This window comes from Coloeus monedula (assembly GCF_965178545.1).
Source record: "Coloeus monedula genome assembly, chromosome: 10".
Lineage (NCBI taxonomy): Eukaryota > Metazoa > Chordata > Aves > Passeriformes > Corvidae > Coloeus > Coloeus monedula.
This window is the reverse complement of record NC_138790.1, coordinates 19,860,497-19,883,260: the sequence shown is the minus strand read 5'-3', so window position 1 is coordinate 19,883,260 and position 22,764 is coordinate 19,860,497. Positions and strand designations below refer to the sequence as shown.

Genomic DNA, 22,764 nt, shown 5'->3' with positions numbered 1-22,764 from the left:
GCATTTCTGCCTTTAACCTTGAGCATTTACTCAGAATAGACTCAGATATGAAGAATGAGGTGTGTTTTGTAAAAACCAAAGCTTGGCCTCCTTGCCTGTCTCTGTAGCAACCGTGTCAAGAGACAACTGCATTGATGCCACACTGTGTAAAGAGTGAAGGAGACAGAGAAGTTCAAGGAAGGTCAGGCAGAAAACCCAGAGTCCCACCCAGCATCCTGACTAACAAAAGTCACATCAAGTACAGCAGTATGTGGACAACCTGCCTTACAGGAATATCCCCCACAGAGTCCAAACAGTCAAAAAGCAGCTTGAAGCATCTCTTCTCCACTGTTTTTAACAGGTATTGTTGTGACTTTAGGTTCTCCGTCTGTTCAAGCAATTACACAATCCACTCCGAATGCGAGGCTCACATCCTGCAGTAATGAGTTTCACAGGCTGATTACTTGTTGCATGATAAAAATAAGTTGCCAGCAGCTGACTCTAAAAAACAATGGGAAAAAAAAGCCAAGAAAAAGTAGTGATACTTGTTTTCTCAGAAAAGAGAGAGGGGGCAGGGAAGGAACAAAGTTCTCAATCCTGCCCAGGGACTTACCCAGGATGGGAGAAAGGTGTGGAAGTTTGCTAACTGACCTGATGGGGCAGGGCATGCTCATGTAGGTTGCAACGTCAGAGGTTATGAATCCTCCAAAGGCCTTCAAAGATGGGTCTTGGGGAGGTTGTATTGTTGCTGGTGCACAAAAGATTTTCATCTGACATCTAACCCCTGTCTGAAGGAACCATGGACGTCAGTCACTTATGTCCACCTCTGGAGCAGCATTATGATGTCATCAGTGTTACAATTTTACACAAAATTAGGTGTGCAATTGTGTGTTAAATAGTGGTAGTTAGCTTGGATTGCTCAACTAACGAAGCAGGCAGCATTAAAGCTGTCACATATGGACTGCTCCAGGGCACTGGCACTATAAGGGAGTCTGAAATCACTCCCACTTCACTGGGAAGAGAAGCATTCCTTTTCCTTCTCTGGCATCCCCTCAGTGGGACAGATGCCCTGACCCAGCTCACAGCCCAGCAGTGCTCCTGCACTTTGCTCTGGAGCTTATAAATCTGCCTTGCTACCCAGGGAGTCCTGCCTGAGTGTCCCTGTAGGCTCAGACAGGTGGCAGAAGCTGCTGATCACCTCTAATGTGTGCCTAAGTTTTGCTTAATTAAGAACAGCCTCTCTAATAGCATCCATCACCATCTCCTGATGGCTCTGGGACCACTCAGGCTGTGGCAGCACAACCAGCCAGACTTTCCTGTCGTGTGTGACATCCTAAAGGGTGCAATGGCAAATATATAATTTTATTTTCCAGCATTAAGGGACTCAGCCTGGGACAGGCTCAGTCCAGAATCTGATGTGGCCCTTGGGTAGTTTGTCTGACCCCTCCTGTACGGCTTGGAGCAGAAGCACCAGCTGGGTGGTCACTGTGGTGTTGTCTGAGGTAATGTGGATGAAATCTTACCCAGCAGTGTGAGGATTTGGCTCAAGGTCTTACAAGTGAAATTTCTGACCAATATCACTATAAAAACACTTCGTTTTGGCTGTATTGATTAGATCCCAGCAGATGCTATTTTACTATAGTTATTTCAGAGAAGAAGTGCCTCATCTTGTAGTTTATTCCCCAGTACTTGACTACAGTGGTTGTAAGGAAAGAACAGAGTTGTTCTTGGCCTTCAGACTGCAGTGATGACCACAGAATCAGGGAAAGGACTGGGGGAGCTTCCACTTCTTCCTCCTCCCTTCTTTTGGACCATCTTCTTGTCCAATTTACTGTTCACAAGTGCAGTCAAAAGCTTCATTAAATATTGCCACCTCTTGTTTTAAGCAAGGTCCTTGTCTGCAGGTCCCAGTCCCAAGCCAGCATCTCTGAGCATGGCAGCAGGATCCCAGCAGGGAGGAGGTGGCAGGAACGCCAGTTTGGCCAGTTTGCCCAGACAGCTGCCCAGCCAGGGTGTGAATTTGGCCTGGGGCTGTGTCATAGACCCTGTGGTGGGGGCTCTGGGCTGACTCCAGGTGGAGTGCCCAGTCCATCAGCACCCATCAGCCTGTCTGTACAAGGATGGATTTTGGCTCTTGTCCATGTCAGTCTTCCCCTGCAGCCACCTCTATAGTATTTAAGTATTCTCCTGGTTCACCACTATGCAAATATTGAAATTAGCCCTTTGCATGATTATGGAGACAGTGATGTTACAGTCTTTCTCAGATCATGTGCCTTCTCTGCTGACAGCATCAGCCATCAGGTTTATTCTTCAGTGAGCTAAAGAATGGCCTTCAGTGTATGAAAAACTTCACAATGAAGTATTTGGTATTTGGAATATTTCTTTTTATTTTTTTCCTTAAGCTTTTATCTGAATGCATTAAAAACACAAAGTATTGTGCTGTGAAATAATGCAAAATACGGCCCTCATAAGAATGGCCCAATTCTCAGAGATGGAGATTTTTAACTGGGCCTCACTAAAATCAGAAGAAATTAAAAGAGGCTACGAGGGGAGCCATAGCCCCACTAGCAGGTCCAATATAGCCTGAGCCCCTGAGAGAAGGCAGCAGGTCTCATACCCTGCAGTGAAACAAAGAATTCTTGGGCAGGGATCTAACTGGTCTGGCCAAATGGCCTCGGGATAGGAATTTCTCCATGGGAAAAAATATCTTTGTCATATGGGTTACACTTCCACAAAATGTCGCATTTACATCTCATACCTGTGCCTCATTCTGACACCTTCCCTGAGAGCCTCACCTTAAGGAGAGCTGCAGAACAACAAAATATCTGTAATGAGTGTGCATGTGCTGAAACAATAGCCATTTTGTCCCCGAAAAATACTGCCATAAGAACATTGGACACAGCTATTACCTTTTCTTAAACTACTGATGATTTCTTGCCCGTGGTGTGAATCCTTTGCAGTGTGGAGCACAGCCAAGCCTGATTAGCCAGCCTCGCCTTTTGCCAGTGGGACTAAAGGGATTTATTCTCCATTCTCACACAGGGATCTCTCATCCCCATTATTTTACATTTCACCTCGAGTTAACACATGGTCCATCTTCAGAGCACGCTGGGCATGGCCACAGGGGATCTGGCATGCTGGATATTGTGTGCTCTGCCATGTTGGATGGGCAGTGACAAAAATTATCCCTCTTCCCCCAGGTCCTTCCATCGTCCCACTGCAGCGAGCAGAGCCAACACTGGGCAACCCTCTAAAATGTTTATTTGGACCAGTGGCCGGGGATCTACATCTTACAGACATGATGAGAAAAGGTAAACGGCACCTGTGCTGACTGTCTCTTATGGGTTTGAATATTTATGGATGTGGCCCGTAGCTTCTCCCCAGTGGTGGCACTGGAGAAGTAGGAGGGATGCAAAGGCTGTCCTTCCTGTGCTTCACAACCCCGGCTGCTGCTCCACCAGGCACAGGAGTGCCAGGGTTACTGTACCAAGCCAAAACAGAGCAGAGGGGCAATGCCAGAGCCACGGCCAAAGTCTTCCTTGTTCTCAGGACATGAGCAACACACCGTGACCATCTCTGAGGTCAGCACAGGTTTAAAAGCACACTAATCCCCAGCCACAGGTGTGCAGCCCCAGCTCCAAGCCCTGTGAAGCCTTTATACTTTTTGCAGGTGTCCTGCTTCCAGCCATCACCCACACTGGCCCTGCACCCCCTCCGGACAGCACACAAACACAGTGCTTCCTGTCCCCCAGCCAGATCACTGCCCCACACAGCTGTTACACACCTGGAGGATGCTTCCAGCTGCCAGAAAGGTTTTCTGGTTACACACGTGCACACGTGAGGATGAGGGTGTGTGCAACACATTGTGCAGTAGCTGGGGTTGTTAAGCTGCTTGAAAGTGTGCTGGTGTCTCGCCAGCCCACTTGAGTGGTGTTGCTGGAGGGAACAGGCTGAAGCAGACAGAGGAATAAATGAGTTACTGGATCTCCCAGGGGAGCAGGGAAATATGCCAAAGAGAAAGGAAGGGAAGGAGAGGTTTGAAGTCCACAGACAAAGGCAGTGCTCAGCTGGGAACGAAAGAAGTTAAATATCAATGATGAAAGAGCAATTGTCGGTAATGCTCAGACTCATCATTCCAAAATCCCTCTCCTTTGTAGTAAGATTTGCTGGACAGCTTGTCTTGTCACAACAAGGACACATTTGCCATTCTTTTCTTTCCTTTGCCCCTTCCCACCTCTTCTTCAGTTCCTCTTGCAGTCATTATTAAGTGTAATCACAAAAAGTCAGACTCCAGTGAAACAAAAATGGATATCAATGTATCTACAGTGACAATTAGTGAAACACACCCTTCAGTAATTCTAATGAGACATTACTGCTGGCATCTGCTCCGGAAAATGCACTCCTGAATTCAGGAGCAGAGCTACCCTCAGGACCCTGAGATTCTTTGGAAAATTGGCCAATTCACTAAATGTTTCTGCAAAGATTGCATAGGTGTTCAGCTCTTTGGATTATCTGATCCCAAACAGATATTTTGAAGACAAAAAGGCCAGCTTGGCAGCATGAACTTTCATTGAGGCTGGTTGTCTAAATGCCTCCTGTACTTCTGCAAGTCTCTTCTTTAATCAAATTTTCCCCAGGCTAATATTCTTCTACATTAGGACACAGTCATGGTCCAAGGTTAGACACTTGGAAGAGATATCTACCCACATTTTGGGCTGGCTGGAAGCCATGTACTCCTGATTTGCACAGCCTTTGACTCTCACCATGCCTTGAAGTTGGGCTGAGGGTTCACCAGAGTCTGGTCAGTATAAACCCAGGCAGAGCTCATCCCTGCCTGCCTGCAGAAACAGGGAAAAAGGGAGCAGTATCTCTGTGCCTACACACCAGCCATGGTAAATTCAGATATCTTGACAAGCCATTGGGTGGGTTTGTTTCCTAAGAGGGTCTGTAGAGCTCTACAGAAGGACTTCTTTGTATCTTGTGAGTGATTAATAAAATGCAGGAGGGAAAGGGAGGAAAAGAAGATGGAAATAAGAGAGTGTTGATGGCAGCCTGAGGACTGATGGCAGCAGAGGAGAGGTGTGAACACAGAGCAAGTGCTGTTAGTGGGAGAAACTCATCCTCCAGTGTCTGGCAGTGATTTTTAACACATGTAAGGTCACCAGTGCCATCATTATATCCAACAGGTGGTGCCTTTTAGAGAAATGACTCACCTTAAATGACCCTTTCCTAGGGATTTTTTCTTTAACCTTCAGACAGGAAGATTGTCATATGGATCAGCAAACTTGTCACCCAACATATGCTACGACCACAGAATTTTCAGGGATTGCACCATAATATTAACTGTGCTGCAATGAGTCACTTGCTCTAGAGGAATCACCTCTGCCTGGGTGGAAGGTATCTCTCAGGCATCTCTTTTTGCAGGATCAGCACCAAAATATCTGTATTTCATTGCCATTTTAGCCATCAACTATTCCCCAGCTGCCACATTTTATGCTTTGAAAAACTAGACAAGCCCTCATTCTTTCTCAGCTGTCAAAGAGGCTCTGCACAACATTGCAACCATTGGAAACACAAGGCACTGGTTTGGTTTGGTTCAGTTTTGTCCAGCCTGGTGAGGAAGAGGGAAGGAACTGAGTGAGCAAATCTGTTAATATCTATAGGAATCCTTCCACAACTATCACTGAGTCTATTCTGAGAGCTCCAGAGATATTTCCTGTTGCCATAGGTCTACTAGCAAAAACTGATGCAGCCAAACATACCTGTAAAGAAAAATGTAAAGAAGTTGGCTTCTGAGCAGAAAAATCCCTGAGCACAGGGAATTCTGCAGGTAAGATGCAGGAGTAGTATCTGACCATTGCATTCAAGGATTTCTGATATCAGTAAACACCTCACCGTGAGGTAATCTGAATGACATCTGCATAACCACTGTGATAGTAGAGAAGTGAATGGGAATTCAAAGTCATTCTGAATTATTCAGGCAGGCAGGCAACTCCTGTCTGACAAGCCCCACAACTGCGTGGTGCCAGAGGAGGCAAGGTCTCCCTCTGTGTCACTCCATGGTCTCTTTGCCAGGGGAGGGCTTTGAAGGTAGGTAATTTGTGTTTATCTGAAATAAATAACGTAATTGCAGGTGCCTGGTTATCCTAGCTTTCCCATGAGGACACTTAACACTCTTTACAGAGCTCCTAGAACTGCTCATTTTGGAGCAGGAGATACAGAAGGATCTGCTGACCACATTGCAGAGGGATCCCAGCACTGCTGCTGTGCAGGAACGTGGAGAGGGAAATCTCTGCTCTGTCCCCAGCAGGCACAGTCACGGCTGAGATTTCCTCTCTGGCATCTGAGGCCAGGGAGAGGAGCCAACCCTTATTCTCTGAGCAACTTGGCAAAAAGGACATGGAAATTAACCAGGGGAGAACTTCAGTTTGGAAACGACCAAGTGCAAAAAGACCTTTTCTCCTTGGAGGTTTGCTTCCTATTAAATGTCTTTGCACAGGGTGGGGAGACCCCATGTTCTGACAGCTGGGACTTCTTTAAAAACAACTAGCCCCCCTTGAGGTCGTATGAGGAGCTATCCCAGGTAACCACAAGCATTAGACGGAGTCACCCGGACGAGAGAGTCTGGGATGCAGCGATCTGTACTTAAACACAGCACAGAGGCAGCTGACTGTGGCTGTGCAGCTCTGGGATCCAAAATCAGCCAGCTAAGCACGGCATTCTTCCAGCTGACCGAGCAGAGAGAGGCTCCTGAGTTGTGCCAAAAGTTCACAGGTGCACGAACCCACCCCGACACGGCTGCACACCCTTGTGCAGGGCACTGCTGCTGCCCCAGCGAGGGAGCTGCTGGGGCTGCCCTGCCACTGGCCAAATACTGGGCACAACATCTTTTGTTCCCGAAACCAGGGCTCTAAGGGGCAAAAGTGTGAAGTTTTGTAACAGCAGATGTTCCCAGTATCACACGGAGAGGATTTACACCTCCCCAGTGCAGGCACAAGTGTGAGGAGGAGGAGGAGGGAGGGTTGCTCAGTGCTGTCTCCTGTGCTGTGGCAGGACTGCTGTCATGGGCTGGCATGTGCCACACCACCACCCACCAGGCAGGGTCACCAGGCTGGCTGACTCCTGGCAGGGATTGAGGGGAAAAAGCCCTCAGTGAGGTGTACCAGGCTATCACTTTGCTGTTGCTCAGGGCTTTGAATAACAAATATTTACAGAAGAGCAATGGAAGCAGTGCTCCAAGCCTGACCTCTGAGGCAGAGCCTTCTTTAGTTTTATTCCCTATGGTAGGTGAGCTTGGAAGGTGCACCTGGCAGGTGGTCACTAGTCACCCTTGCCAGGTAACTCATTTCCACCACACACCCTTCAGTCGACCCTTTTTTTCCCTCTTATGGCATGTTCCTTGGCTCAAGGCCACATGGGAAGCACTTGTAACCAATCTCAATTAGCTATTTGTTTTTAAATTGTCCATTTGTATCCCTTTTATATCCTATGACATTAGTGAGTGATTGCACTGGGCCTGTTTTATGCCTCCACGTTGACATAAGTTATGCTGTGTGATCATTTAATGTGCTGGAACTGCATGACAATCTCTGCCTTCCTGTCTGCTTCCATTTGGGAGCAATGCAAATCCTAACAGCAGCAGTTAAATACAGTTTGATAAATAATAATAGAAAAGTAACATTAGATTATTACTCTACATTACTTCTTTGAAGGCAATTGCATCTGCCAGCTTACAATATATTTTTTCTCCTGAACAGCAGAGAAAATCTTGACAGGCTGAATTACCATTTCATTTCCAACTAGGAAAACACTGACAAGCTTTAAAGGATGGTTTTGAAGAGAAACCATGGACATCTAAAGATTTAAATTACATAAAAAAACCTCAAGGGTTCTTAGGCACAGGAGACTATTGACTGCAGTACCATCTAAGCAAGATTTTGCTATAAAACCCCACACCATATGTGCTTTTCCTGACTGTGACTCATCATCTAAATAGAAATTCAGTTCCAGTCTCATGGAGTCTATGATTAAACATATTTTTTGCTGTTGCTTCTACTGTGTTTATGTATGATTTTACGTCTGTCTTCTCTCTATTTCTTTGTCCTTAATAGTCAATGTAAGTTCTCTGGTTGGTCTGACTCAGTGAATTTTTTTTCCACGGGTGAGTGAAACTTGGTGGCTTCAGCTTAAACGAGTGGTGGGTTTGCTAGAGCCCAAAGTGACGTTGATGTTGCTCACCTGCCATTTTGCAGACAGTGGAAGAGGAACTTCTCCCACGTGTACTACTGTGTCCATGTTATGGTGGTGCCAGGGCTCAGAGGTGTGCGGTTCACATGCTTCCGGTGCTGCCTGGATGATTCAAAAGAACCATAACAGAAAACACAGGAGATTTTGACCAGCCTCAGGTCTGTAAGTACATTTTAAACCCACAAAGTTTGAGTGTGTTTGAAATGTACTCAAATATTTCCTTCTCCACCATTGTGTCCTCATGACCCATTGAATCATCAAAGGCTCGGAGATGAAAGAAGGACTTATGGTTAGAAAATGCAAAGGACTCTCTGCTGAAGGGGGAATGGTTTGTTGTATCTTCCTTTTCTTTTTTTTTTTTTTCTTTTTTTTTTAATCCCAGAACAAATAGCTCTGGTGGATAATTCTCTGAGAGGGTTTTCACTGTAATGAGTAACTGGGCTTCCAAAAAGCTGGTTTATGAATAAAGTAAATAAGATTTCAATAAAAAAAAAAAAAAAAAAACACAGAAATCAACTGCAAAATCCCCACAGTGTTTCATGAGCTTTGAGTCACGCTCAGGGCGGAAAATTGCCCAAACCAATAGCCTGTAGTGAATCAAAAGAGAGCATGGTCCTTTCAGATAATATTAATGATGACTTTCTTCAGGCTATATCCTACATGTGGTAACATAAGACCTGTTACCCTATCCAGCTGAAGAAAAAACACCTCATACACCTGAACATCTTCTGGTGGCCTAAGATGGCACTGGCAGGTCAAAGGCACCTCTGGAATAGTTCTACTGAGCCAAAGAGGCTGTTCCAAAGAACGATTTACTGAGCTGGCACAAGTGTCTAACTTTTTTATTTGCTCTAAGGGGTTTTTACCTTTTCAGAAATGGCTGTTATTTATTTTAGAGATGAATAAGTTTCCACCAGGTCAGAGTGAATCCGTTGAAAAAGGACACCTGAGGACCTTTAAGCCTTTCTCTCCATGAGATGGGTATGGAGGTGGAACTGCCCACCCTGTAGAGGTTGCATTGATGATTAAATATGAACTTCACATAAGAATGTATTATTTTCAACCTCAGAAATATTTACCAAAAAATCAGGGATCATGACCTACTGGACAAAAGGAAAACAGTCACAGCCCTAAAAGCTGGAGAAGACCGGGCCATACTCCTCGGGCTGGCCATGATGGTGTGCTCTATCATGATGTACTTCCTGCTGGGAATCACGCTGCTACGGTCCTACATGCAAAGGTAATTTCATGGTCGTCCCTGGTCTCACACCCCTGCTCCAGCTGACTTCATGTGGCTTATTCTTTTGACTCTTTTTATTAAAGTTTTATAATTTTTCCTTTGGTCAACATAAGCCTGACCCTGCACTTCCTTGCCCCAGTATAAATCAGGCACAGCCACAGTGAAAAGCAATTTGAGTAATACTGGCATAAAGTGAGGGAAGAATTAGATTCCTGTTTGACAAAATCTTGATCCACAGGCTTTAGACTTGGCACAGTTTAACACCAGTATAATATCCATATCAGCTGGCCTGCAGTCTGCTGAACCTTATAAGCTTCTCAGGGGCTGTTGCTGCAAAGCCCAGACTCAGGACAAAAGAGCAAAAAATAATTTTCAGCCTTGAAAAACAGCACACTTCCAAATGAAGGATGGAGAATTAATTTGGGAAAGAAATCAAGCTCTTTCTAACATGTAGCTTTCCATGTTGGTTATTAATTTAATTTTAAGAAGTGAAATCCTCATGATAGTAATCTGCTGAAAGTGGAAGACCATCTTTCATCATTCCTGCACTGCACTTAATTTTTCTAGGCTTTCTCTGTCTTCCTCCTCTGCCACCGAGCAGAGAGTTCGTCCTGTGATTCATTAACAACATTTGTAATCAGTTTTCAAGCATCAGCTGTATTTAAAATCCAGCACAGACTGCAATAAAGCTGTCAGGGGTGGTTTTTTTCTGCCCTGATTTGTGGAGCTAAGAGAATGAAAAGTGTGTAATGAGGCATCAAAATATTAGTCTGCCGTGCCCCAAACCACACTAAGGCAGGGGTACATACCTGGCACACTTTGGGTTAAACTCCACAGGCTTCTTCTTTAGGCACATGCAATAAGTGCCTACAGTTAACAGGTATGAGCATCCTCAAATATACTGGTGCACATGCATGAGAATATTCCCTCTTGACCCTGCAGTGACAAGGAATACAGATGAGGATGAGCTGTACTGATTGGCAGCATCTTATTTGTGTGATAAAGTTATTTGTCCCGTTTTAAATCAAGGCAAAATTTAGATTTTGAAAACTGAGATGAACACCTGTTAAGTTTCCAAGAGCATTTGCTCTTCCAAATTGCTTTCCCAGCCCTTTCAGCAATATCAGGGTCAATTGCAGAGGCTGCTAAGGTCAAAATTGCTCACATGGAAAGAGTTGATTTATATTGTAAGATACGTGGAAAAAGAATTGCCAGAAGATATCAAAGCACCTGCAAAGTATCAACTATTCCATCTTCACAAGTCTGTGGTGGGTAGGTGTTACCTTATTACCCCCCTGCATGAATAAAACAGCAGCCAGAAAGGTGAAAGTGAGGAGAAGACAACCCAGAGTCCTTGCTGTCACTTTTTTTCACACAGCCAGATCTCCTCAGGGGTTCTTCTCTTTCACAGCAATACCCCTCCAACAAATACTTGCTGTGAGGGGAAAAAGATCCTTTCATTCCGTTTCCCCCCAGAAAACATAGCTTAATTTAATACAAATGTGAAACAGAATATACAAGCATAATTACTGCTAAAGCAAAACAGCAATAGAATTAGTCAGAAATCTTTGATATCACTTACTATGTAAAGCCTCTCATAGGTTTTGTGAGGGGCAAGCAGACCCTCATCCCCTTCATTGTAGGGCAGGACAGCCACACTGGGAGCGAGTTGAGGGGCTGAGCACGATTAAAAGGGAACCCTGGGTGAAACCTTCCCCCAGGCCACAAGGGCTTTTTGCAGAGCCTTCAGTTTGCCCTTTCCCCAAGGAAAACACAACTGTAGATTTTTAAATACATGCTAGTGAACATTGCTAGTGCACAGCCAGGCTCCATCATTCCAGTTTTAGCCTCTGGTGAATTGGAGATAAGACGAAATCCTCCAGAAAAGTTACAACCACTGACTTAACTTACAGAAAACTGAGCGAGCTGCCACTAGGAAAAGCTTTCCCATAGGTACGGCTGCATGAGGTACCACTCGTGAGATCCTGTGTCCTCATGCATGTGAGAATATATACCCTGCTAATTCAAAATTGTCCTCTCAACCTTCACTTTAAATTGACCTGGACTTTTAGTTAACCATCAAGTCTTGGCTCAGGGTGCCTTGTCATGCACAACTGTGTGTGTCATGCTCTCCCCAGCGCAAGCTGCTCAGTTTTCTTCTCTCTCTGCTTGACATCCTTTCAAATATACCTTCTTCAGGGTCAAAGTTCCAGTTCACTTTTCATTTATACACAGGCATAGGTGAATAGGGTAGTTTTGTGCCCAAAGGCTAAGCTTTGGGTACTACAGAATAAAACACTCTCTGTGATGTGTGACATGAGACAGCCCAGGCTTTGCTCAATGCCCTGCAACACGTAGCCTCTCCTTTAAGACGCCCCCAGTATATCTCTGATGGGAATCCTGAGATGGCTTTAGTGCTTATTTGCCTATTCTTGCCATGCTCTAATTTCTCTTTTTTTCCTGCTTAGTGTCTGGACAGAAGAGACTCAGTGCTCGCTTCTCAATGCATCCATCACAGAAACCTTCAACTGCTCATTTAACTGCGGTCCAGAGTGCTGGAAAATCTCCCAGTACCCCTGCCTGCAGGTGTATGTTAATCTCACCTCTTCTGGCCAGAAGCTTCTACTCTACCACACTGAAGAAACAATGAAAATTAATTCTGAGGTAGGAGCACGAAATAAAATTTGTTCCTAAATGGGTTTCTGGAGGGCTTCTCATCTCATTATATCCATTCCTCACTTTAAATCAATATAAGGCTTCCAGCTCCTGCTTCACTGGTAAATACAGAGCAGAGAAAGCAGAAATCAGTGCACAAACTGAGCTCATGTGTCTGGAGAGGGGCAGCTTTCTGCCTCCACCCATTCCACAGAGGGTGCTGTGCCCCAAGGGCGGGAGCCTCCCTCGTCCTTTGCAAGTGCTTTACAAGAGCAGGGGAGCACAGAGCACTTGTCACACTGATATTCTCATGGAGCTGTGGACAAGTCACTTCCTACCCAGGCATGGCTCCCCATGACAGTGAACACCCCTAGAAATGTGCAGGGAGCATCCATGTGGCAGTGAGAATGGATACTCCTTTCGGCGAGGCCAGGCAAGGTGGCAGGGAGAGACAAGAGTCCATCTCCATCTCTGGTGACAAGCTCTGCACCTGAGCAGCTCCACTGAGGTCAGCTGAGCTGCTGGGGTCCAGGCACAGCACTTACCCTGCAAAGTTCCTGAAAGTTTGCTGAGTGACGACTGCCAAGACAAAAGCAGCAGCACAGAAACAAAAGGCCTGGCTTTGGGGAGTGAATAAGCCAAGGAGTCACCCCATCTTTACAACACAACTTCCCTGATTCCAGACATTGATCTTAAAGAATTATCTTAAGCAAGTCTGAAGAATTCCCCTCTCTGCCTCTGCACGTACACGCTCCAGTGTAACGCCATCCAGGTGGGATGGAGAGAGCTCCTGTCTGGAGGCTGTAGCGAGGCAGCAGATGCAGAGAAGGCGCGTCCCCTCCAGTGGCAGTCACAGCTGTGTGGCTGGCGCGGGGCTGTGCATCACTCCCGGCCAGTGCCCGCCCTCGCAGGTGGCTCCGCGCTCCTTCCACAAAGAACGGCAGGATGGGACAGGGAATTGTCCCTCTCCCCACCTTCCTTTTCTCATGCTGACAGCGCCGGTATCTGTGAGAATACAAGCTGGAGTGAGCAGGCACGCAGTGGAATCATTAGACTTACAGGTGCCAGATCTGCATTAACTGCTTGATTATCCAAGGTCACTGAACCCCAAACTGTGGGCGCTTGGCAAAGCACACCCCGGAACAGCACAGCCCTGTTTCAGGCTGCTGACAACGTAACCTATTGTGTTTCTATTTATGGCAGCCGTTCAGTAGACCAAATTACTTCTGCATATTAAGATGAAGTGATATTAAATTTAGTCAAAGCACGGCATGGTTGCACTAGGCTGCTTATTCTGCTGGATAATTAACTCCCATGACTGAGAGATGGAGTCCTCTGGATGTGAGTATGAAATGGAGAAGAGTCCCCTCTTTTTCCCCTCTGCTCTGGCATTAGTGCAGGAAGAGGCACTCATTGCGTGTGAAGCCTGAGGCAGGACGGACCCCACTTCCTGCTGGGGCACAAGCAAAATCATGATGTGCACGCCTCAATTTGATTAAAAGAGATCAAATAAATCTCTATGCTCCACTGATTCAAATAAATCAGGAGACTCAGCATAAATCTCCACATTGTTATTGATAATTTTTGCTTGCTGAAATGGACTTTGAAATTCTCCCAGATGCCACCTCCTCTTAATTTAGTGTAGGCACAGTTAATACTTCTCCAGCCCAAGGTTGTTTTACAGGTTAAGCTCTGCTCTCAGGAGGATTCCTAAGTTTTCCTGACATGCTGCTGGCTATGTGACCTGAATTCAAAAGCAGTTTTGAGTGGAAGTTTGCGACGTCTATAAAATACCTGGCTTCGTGCTCATGGCTCAGATCTGCAGAGTTTCCAAGTTCAAATCAGCACAACCCACCTCATCACTCCAGATATGCTTTCCCTCTTCCCTGGCCAGAGAGCATCCCCATGCAGCAGGAAAGCAGTCCTGAGCAGCGCTGCACGGTGATGCTCCAGTTGGGTGCCAGCTGTCTCTCTCCATCCACCTACTCAGATCTGTGTTCTCTGTCTTTCCCCTTGCCAAATAAACAAAATAAAAAAACCCGTGCCTGGCTCACTGAGCTCTGACATGACTGTGAACAACACAGAGCACTGTCCTGACACTCCAAGGCCAACACCAGTGACCTTGAAAAGGTCAGCACCCCTCCAGCAAGCTCTCTGCTTTGCTGAGCACCCACACACACACAAAGCAGCACCTGGAGCCCATCTCTCTCCTCTCCCCAGCCAGCACGGACGGAGCAAAATCCTCTTTGATCTTAAATAATGATTTATTCAGGAGAATTGCTGTCTAACCTGGCTGTCAGCTCAGAAGGTGGAGTAAGGAGTAGGTACAATTTATACAGAAATCTACAGCATGCTGCTGCCAGTCTCTGGTGGGAATCAGTGGGAAGTCAGTGGATACCTGTCAAGCTGCTCGAGTCTTTTCAAGAAAAGCACATGAGATTTTTTTCTGGCTTTTCATTGCTCTCACTGTTTGTACTTTAGCCTTTAGGACAAGCCCAGCCCCTTGTCAATACTACAGACAAAATGGTTTAAATGCTTCCACAGCTGCACTTTTCTTCCTCAACTGCCGGAGGCTGTAACAGCCTCTGTGAGAGGTAAATTGGCCATGGAGCCAGGCTGTCACCATGAGGAAGGGCTGTGGTAGTTAAAGCAATTAGAGAGGCCCCTTTTTGATCTCATGTTATGTAATTTTGATTATTTTCATGTCATCGGAGCTACTGCTGATTTATATCAGTTCTCCATTAGTGAGATAACAAGAAGGATTTAATCACCAAAATCACCTGTTACTGCCTGAGACTCAGAGATGATGGGGATTCTCAGGGTTTGCCACTGAAGGCTCAGGTATTTATAGGCCAGGAAGGAGTTTGCCTGGTGCAGGGAGGGGAAGCAGAGGTGTTCACCTGTGGATTCCAGTAGACCCATTTCAGGGCTGGAACTGGAGAATTCCATCTGGAGGAATCAATTCAGGACAACTCAGACACAGAACTCCTCCTTCAACCCTTCTCCAAACCTGTTGCCTTTTCCAAAAGAGATGTAAATTGACATCCTGACCACTTTCTCACAAAGATTGCCACAGCACATCCTAAGTTTCCAGGCTCAGCTTGGACAGCAATCCCAGCCACAGACATATGATAAGAGTTGTGTATTTCACTGCCCAGCCTGAACTGGGGGCTTTTGTGGCAACAGCCTTTTCAGTGTAACATCATTGATTTAGAGGAAACTGCCTCCAGCTCGCCTGGAGAAGTTGTGTGGACTCCATCCTTGGAGATATTCATAACCTGACTGGACAAGTTCCTGAGCACTGAGCAGAGCACTGGGCTGGATGTGTCCAAAGGTAGTTCAGACAGGACACTTACCCAGTCCTTTATATTAGGAAAGTAGAGATGAAAACGTTAATAACAACTTCTATTTGTAGGAGTCTGGTAGATCCTTCTTGTGCTCAGATTGCAAGGAGCATAAGAACCACCTTTCTCATGCTATATCACAGAATCTTCACCTGAGGTAGAGCACCAGACATTGTTTACTTGCAGATTTCCAAGTGTTGGACAATGCAGAAATGCCATAAAGAGGCATAGATTTAGTTGTCTATATGCACAGGTACAGCATAACAGTTGTGGATATAGAATTCCTTGCCAGGCATTGGAGAAAACTACTGAAAATTAAAGCTATTGAAAACAAAGAAAACATCAATACATCCCATTATTGAGTCTTCCTACTTGTTTGCCAATCACCTATGAAAAACAGCAGAGCCAGCCCCGTGCTATGCCTGGGATCTCACTGGGGAAGCCAAGATGTTGAAGGAGGCCAGGAGCACTCCACAACCACAATTTAATGTCCTTGTCCTAGGGACCTACTCAAAGCCAAGGCCAAGATGTCTCCAGCATCTCAGGAGAACCAGGGTGAGGCAGATAGCACACAGAGTACAGGGCACACATGCCTTGGAGAGCACCTGGGAGACCACAGCCTGGAGAGAGAGATGGCTTCAGCACAAGGAGTCTGCATGAGAGGCAAAATAAACTTCCCTAGCACAGCTGCACTTCACAGTTTCATGCTCCCAGACCTTCCATCATGGGCAGCCCAACATGGTTGGTGCTCTGTGCCAGCAGGTGTAGGAGAAACATCTCCAATTCTCCTTCAGCATCAGGTCCCCTTTGAAAACACTCGGACTTGCTGCACTCCTGGGAACTTCCACAGATTTAGACCCCAGGAATCTTTCCTCATTTAGGCTTCTATGTTTTCCATTTTCTGTCAAGGGGAAATTGTATTTTGGCAAAAGTGGCCAAGTTCTTATTTAATCACCTCGTTCAGGATACTTCACGGCAATTCCAGAAATAAAAATGTATAGCACAAAAATGACAAGAAAAAAAACCCCAAACCCCCCAAAAAACCACAACACAAACCCATCTGAACTGGAAATACTGCTGTTATGACAGTGATAACAGATAATTTATTAAGAGAAAATGAGGAATGTTTCACTGAGAAATTTCCCCTGCTTAGTAGATTATGATCTATTAAAGACTCATGGGCACTGGAAAAGGGCTCGTGACTTTGGACATTTAAGACAAATTTGGTCAGAGTACAAGAGAATATCCTATAGGGAGCAGACATGCACCAGCAGGAAGATGGATGAGATATTAATGCTCTGATATTTTTCATCTCTAATTTCCAGAGCTCTATGAAATATTCATAATGGCAGTGTGGCCACGCTCCACCATTAATGCTGCAGTCTGCTAACGCCAGACAATCTCTCTGCCATGCTTCAAATCATATTCTGTGTTAATAACTTGCCAATGAATCAATCATATCCTGTTACGAGGTTAATCCTTCAATCATAATTAGGACTAGAGATTTGTTGCAGTGTGTTACTAAAAAAAGTCACAGCACGTCATGAAAAAGAATGGAGGGACATTTACAAAGTATGTACATTAAAACAATAATAATCAAAACCCATGGGTCACATTATTTTAATCAAAACATCTTTTTTTCCTTTGCAAAACTCCCTTTCTCATTAAATTATCAGAAAGAAGGAGCTGTTGGACTTATGCTGGGGTCAAAAGCAAAAACAGCACTAAGAGCCACCCCGGCAACCAGGTTGATCTTCAGCTAGAGACTGAATGAGAGTCAGTAGGAAGACCTAGACTACCTCTTTGTCTCTAACTGAGGCATTACCCCTGTGGGAAAATTTGTATAAAGGTCTCCCCTTATCCCTCTCTGCTCTGAGTGAAATCCCGTGCCCCCTGTGATCACTTTGATCCAAGCCAAGTGAGATCTAAACTACCAGATTCATATTTACAGAAAGTCAATTACCCATCTAACTGTGAGCATATGTGTGCCACTTAAGATGAAGAGGTACTTCATCAGTTCTATTTTTGCATGCGTAAATTAGCAATAATAATATATTCACCTATCTCACAAGGCACCGTGCAGATTAATGCATTAATGTTTGAACAGCACTTGGAGGTTCTCCAATGGGAAATTCTGTAGATGTGGAAAATATTGGGTTTTGCTGTGATAAATTTATTATTAGTGTAATAGTATTCCACTCTTGTTATGAAAAGCATAATCACCTCGAGGTTTCCCTGCTTGCCACCTGAAAACAGACATTGCAACAGCTTTGGAGACGTGTTTTTCTCCCTGTGATTCCTTCCCAGTGTTCGTACATCCCCAAGTGCGGGAAGAATTACGAAGAATCCATGTCGCTGGTGAACGTGGTGATGGAAAACTTCAGGAAGTACCAACGCTTCTCCTGCTTCTACGACCCCGAGGGCGTTCAGAAGAACGTGATCCTAACCAAACTGTACAGCTCCAACGTGCTGTTCCACTCCCTGTTCTGGCCCACCTGCATGATGATCGGCGGGGTCGCCATCGTCGCCATGGTGAAGCTGACTCAATACCTTTCCCTGCTCTGCGAGAGAATCCAAAGGATCAGCAGATAGGAAAGGAAACTTCTCCGAAATTTAATTACAGCGAAAATACTGTTTTTCTCATTCTTCACCAAAGAACCTTAAGTTTGTAATGTGCAAGTCTGGTATAAGTTCCTTACTATATTCTTCTAAGTAGAGCAATAATGCAAAAGCTGTTCTATATGCAAACATGATGTTATTATTATGCAGACGACTGAAAAAGTTACTGTTTTGTGTTGACTGTCTCTATGACCTTGTTTTATGCTGGGATTAGTACTTTCTTTTCTACACCCAAGATAGGGCTCAGTGTGACCATTGGCCAAGCTTTAGTCAGTTGATGTTTTCTCTGTAAAGGGTTCTGGGGAAAATTCACTGCTGGACAAAGGGCAGCCGACCACTTGTGCATCATTGAGGTCTCACATCTGCCTCAGTCCATTCCTTGGATTTGTGGCTTTGGCTTTTTAAATATTGGCTGCAGAGGGGGGTGAAAAAAGCATTGATATAGAGGTTTTTTTATGGTAAAATGGCACAAAAGGGATGTGTTTTGAGGTCAGGATAAGTGTACAGTATTTTCAGCCTCAGTAGGACTTGGTGATGCTTTGTGTTTGCTCCCTCAGTTCAGAAGTCAATTGTACCCTATGGTGTTTAAGGTCTTTTGGAAAACACTTTGGAGTTTTATTTTGTGTAGTGCTATGATTTTCCTCTGTCTTATCAACATAAGTTTTTGTCACTTGCAGAAGCTGTAGCCAAAAAGCAAAAAACACCTTTTTCCATTTTGTATTCTAGTCTGAGCCCTATTGATAGAGGTGGGACCAGAACTCCTTATGTAAAGGTTTATTATTCATTTGTCTTGTATTTGCTACCATATCACTGTAAAGAAAAAAATAACACTATCAGCTATTTTTTCATTTTTTACTTCCAACTATTTTAGATTTTTTTACTTGATATATATACAGATATATATATATAAAGAAAAAGCTATATTATATCTAGTTGTGTATTGAAACTTGTTTATGGGGGTTTTTTTCTTTGTTTTTACCCACTGAAAAATGAACAGTACAACTCATGTATTTGTAACCTTCATCCTTGGATAATATCATAACATGGAGGAGCAGCACTGCGGGATCTTATCCAATATTCATGATGGTGTTTCAGTCAAAGGTCTCTGTTGCTATGACATGGGAAATGACAAAAATCTCATCCAATTCTATGGCTCTATTAACTGAATTGTTAGATAATCATCATAACACATTTGGAAATCTCTCCTGACCTTATCTCACTATGCAGTGCTGGCTGACATGAATTATGATTTACAAGACCCAGGTGCAATGATTTATTGGAAAAACTGAGAATCTGGCTAAATTGTTGTCCTATCTGTCAAATATTTACCACAGTATACTTGCCAATTTAATTTCATACACACTGTAGTCACAACGTCTGCATAATTTATTTTTATTCCCCTATAGAAAACATTCCTTCTTATGTTTTAAAGACACCTGTCTCAGTTTCTCATGTTGCACCCAGCCTGAAGGACAAACACAAGGCACATCCTGGGAGAAATCCTGTGAACTTATTACCCAGTAGCTCAAAGAAAACACATACAGGCCTACTCAAACCAAGAAAATAACATTTTTCCCTTCAAAAAGACTGAAAACCAAGTATTCTGCCTGGTTCATCTATATATATAAGTACCTTTCCGCATCATAGCATTAAAAATTTCAAGATGTTACAAAACAAGTCATGCAAGTGTAATGTGAGATGTAAAAAAAAAATATGAGTTCTCAGCAGTGAAAATAAACCTGCAATCTTGTAATCAGTAGTATAATTTTCCTTAGGTAATTAAATTCCTGGAGGGTGGGGGGATAATGAAGGTTCCAAAAATATGTAATAAAAATATTAAATTAAATCTTCCAGATTTCAATATCTTCTGCCTTCAGATCTGGCTTGTTTCATCAAACTGTTTTCTGTAGCTTCTATTACCAAGAAAAGAGGAGTGCTGGTGGACCAGGGAATTCATAAATGTTCATTTGCAAAAAAGAGGTTTTGGTCAGTATGCTGGAATTGCAGAAGCCGGCACAGGGACACCTGAGAACCTCAGCATCAGTGGGACTGGACAGTGCTGCCGATCACAATTCCCAAATCAGGAATGCTACATGGCCCTGGCAGCACCGAGCTCTGGTGTGGTGGCTTTTCCACACCATCACCAATACTTATGCTGGCCATTTGCACTGTGATTTACGTGCCTTGTGACATTTTTGGTGCCTGTATTTGTGTATTTTCGCTCGCTGACAGGGAAGCTGATTGTTCCTGACATTTACACATCAAACGCTGCTTTCAACGTTTCGTGCCATAAAACATTTCACCAGAGCTCCTGTGGGTGAAACATCTTGCTGCTGTCGTAGGCTATAATCATTTTGTTGACATTAAGAGAGAGATCTGAGGGATAGCAAAACAACTTGAGTAATTGGATGGAGTGAGGTAAAACAATAATTTTGAAGGGAATTATCCATCTGATCCTTGGCACTGTTAACCCCCTACTGAAGTGTTAGCACTGCAAATGGGATTTTTGACAACTCCTGCTGCCCCAAAGAGAGATGGTGTTTCAGCAGGGATGTTAGTCTGTGCTATTTCTTTCTCTACTCTATTTTAATATCATGTTTTCCCCTGCAAAAGGCATTGATGTTCCTATAGGCAGCTCAAATGAATGAGAAAAATATCTAATGCAATTCAGGAGCCAGGCAAACCTACCCTAACACTGGTTCTGACTCTTCTCAGCACAAACATTTCAACTCTTGATGTCCCAGCTGGGCATTTGGGATAGCAGTAGGGAAAAACCTGTCCTGGAAAACCCTGGAAGGGAAAGGTGCAATATGAAAAAGGTTGTGCAGTATACCCAGGCATCAGAAGCCTATGACAAGCACCCTTGTGTGCTTTAAAGCATTTGTAAGTATTTCAGGTACCAAATTCACATGGCCTTTTAGTAGTTGTTATTTTCTTAATTAGATTGTATATGTGAAGCCTTATTTCTATTCTGGAACATCTAAATCTGAAGTGTGAACATCCTTGCTGTAATACTTTGAAATTTGGCACCTTGCAGCAGATTTACTAAATGTCACCAGCTAGGACAACAGAGAGTTTATTTTGATTTAGTTTTCCTCATTGAGGAGACATCAATTTATCTCACAAAATGTACCCAGTGGAAGAATACCTATCTCCAGGGTGAGCTTGGGTGAATGCAGCAAGGAGAGAGGGTTCACAAGAGCCTGCAGATCTCAAGGAGACACAAAGGCAGTGACTTCCCACCTCAAGGAAAATAGGGAATAAAGTCCCACCTTGTAGCCTCCTTTTTTTTTTTCCTTTGTACAGAGGATGGGAGTGAACTTGGGTAATTAATTTTTAAATTCTGCTTGAAAAATAGGGTTAGGGTAAGGGTTAGGGTCAGGGTTAGGGTTAGGTTTTGGGTTAGGGTTACTGTTAGTAAGGGTTAGGGTCAGGTTTTGGGTTAGGATTACTCTTTGCTCAATGGAAGAAGTAGCTGGGAAGGAACTGGCTGGTGTTTGTCTGTTCTGTGACGATTCCTGCTCTCATTTGACTGTAAGACTTTTGACCTTACAGCAGTACAGCCTCTATTGTGAATGGCACTGTCAATTACAATCACCTTAGAAATCGTTCAGCTAATTTCCCTTCTCATACAGTCATGCCATTATAAAATTTGCTCCAGGCATTCATGGGGGTTATCCAATATCTTTGCAGCAGCACAATTTTTCCACAGACTCTGAGCATCTTCTCTCCATTATCCACTGTACTGTTCATCATCCATCAAATATTTGGGAAAAAACCCTCACTTTTCTGCTCCACTGAACACTTGTCCCTTCCCAGCACTCAATTTTCAGAGGAAAACAACGCACAGTTTGTGGAGTTCCCAGACATCTCACAACTGAATGCAAACTTTGCCAAATTGATTTTTTTGTACAGGATAGAGTGAAAAGCGAGGGTAAATATCAATTAATTTGTTTCAGTGTTTTGAAAACAAGATGTTTCCATTTTTCAGTTTGAATTAAAGAACCTTTTTGAAATCTAGGGCTGAGGGAAACTTTTTACATAGGAAATCTCGAAAAAATAAACATAAAAGTTACTCTGATATGAAGCAAAATGATTAGCAATTGATCAGTTCACTGAATATTTTGAGGTCAGGGTTTTTTGTGAGGTTGACCAGCAAGGTTCTTTCATTTTTATCTCCCACCAGTGAAGTGCAGGATCCATCACAAGGATGCAACCAGCAGCAGCCCCAGCCAGGGTCCAGCCAGGCTCATGTGGGTGATGGTCATCTCAGGGATCACCAGGATGAGTAAGGCAGAGCACAGCACTTCCTCAAAGAGTGTAACAGCTCCTGAATTGAGCTGTTTGTGTGGGGACACTGTGTTTAAAGTTAAACCAAGCCCCCTTAATTTTTTTCTCTTTTAAACACAAAATGGTGAGGCCATGTGATTCAATTATTTGAGCTCTTATAAATTAGGGAGGACCCTACATGCAGAGGCCCTGGGTAGTGGATTCCATGCCCTGATAGCCCCAGGAGTGCAGCCAGCACAGCATTGGGCACATTATGGGTTGGCTCTCCCAAGCTCTGTCCTCTCCTGTGTTTGATAAATCCCAGTGAACCAGGAGAGGTGGGTGCTGCTGCCCTTGGCCATCTGCTGGTCCCCCAACAAGCCACTTTTTGTCCCTGATCTGCAGCTGCTA

The 22,764-nt window shown here is 44.2% G+C and overlaps 1 protein-coding gene across 1 annotated transcript in view; it reads left to right on the top strand.

The window, feature by feature from the left end:
• The window catches only part of KCNMB2 (potassium calcium-activated channel subfamily M regulatory beta subunit 2), a gene marked incomplete at its 3' end in the record, with an annotated part of 141,220 nt that extends 123,163 nt beyond the window's left edge, over nucleotides 1–18,057 (top strand). The window contains exons 2-5 of the mRNA XM_082287914.1: nucleotides 3,180–3,290; nucleotides 9,296–9,466; nucleotides 11,935–12,130; nucleotides 17,773–18,057. Coding sequence (XP_082144040.1) covers nucleotides 3,180–3,290; nucleotides 9,296–9,466; nucleotides 11,935–12,130; nucleotides 17,773–18,057 — 763 coding nt within the window. The remainder of the gene's footprint in view (nucleotides 1–3,179; nucleotides 3,291–9,295; nucleotides 9,467–11,934; nucleotides 12,131–17,772) is intronic.
• Between the last annotated feature and the right edge of the window lie 4,707 nt (nucleotides 18,058–22,764).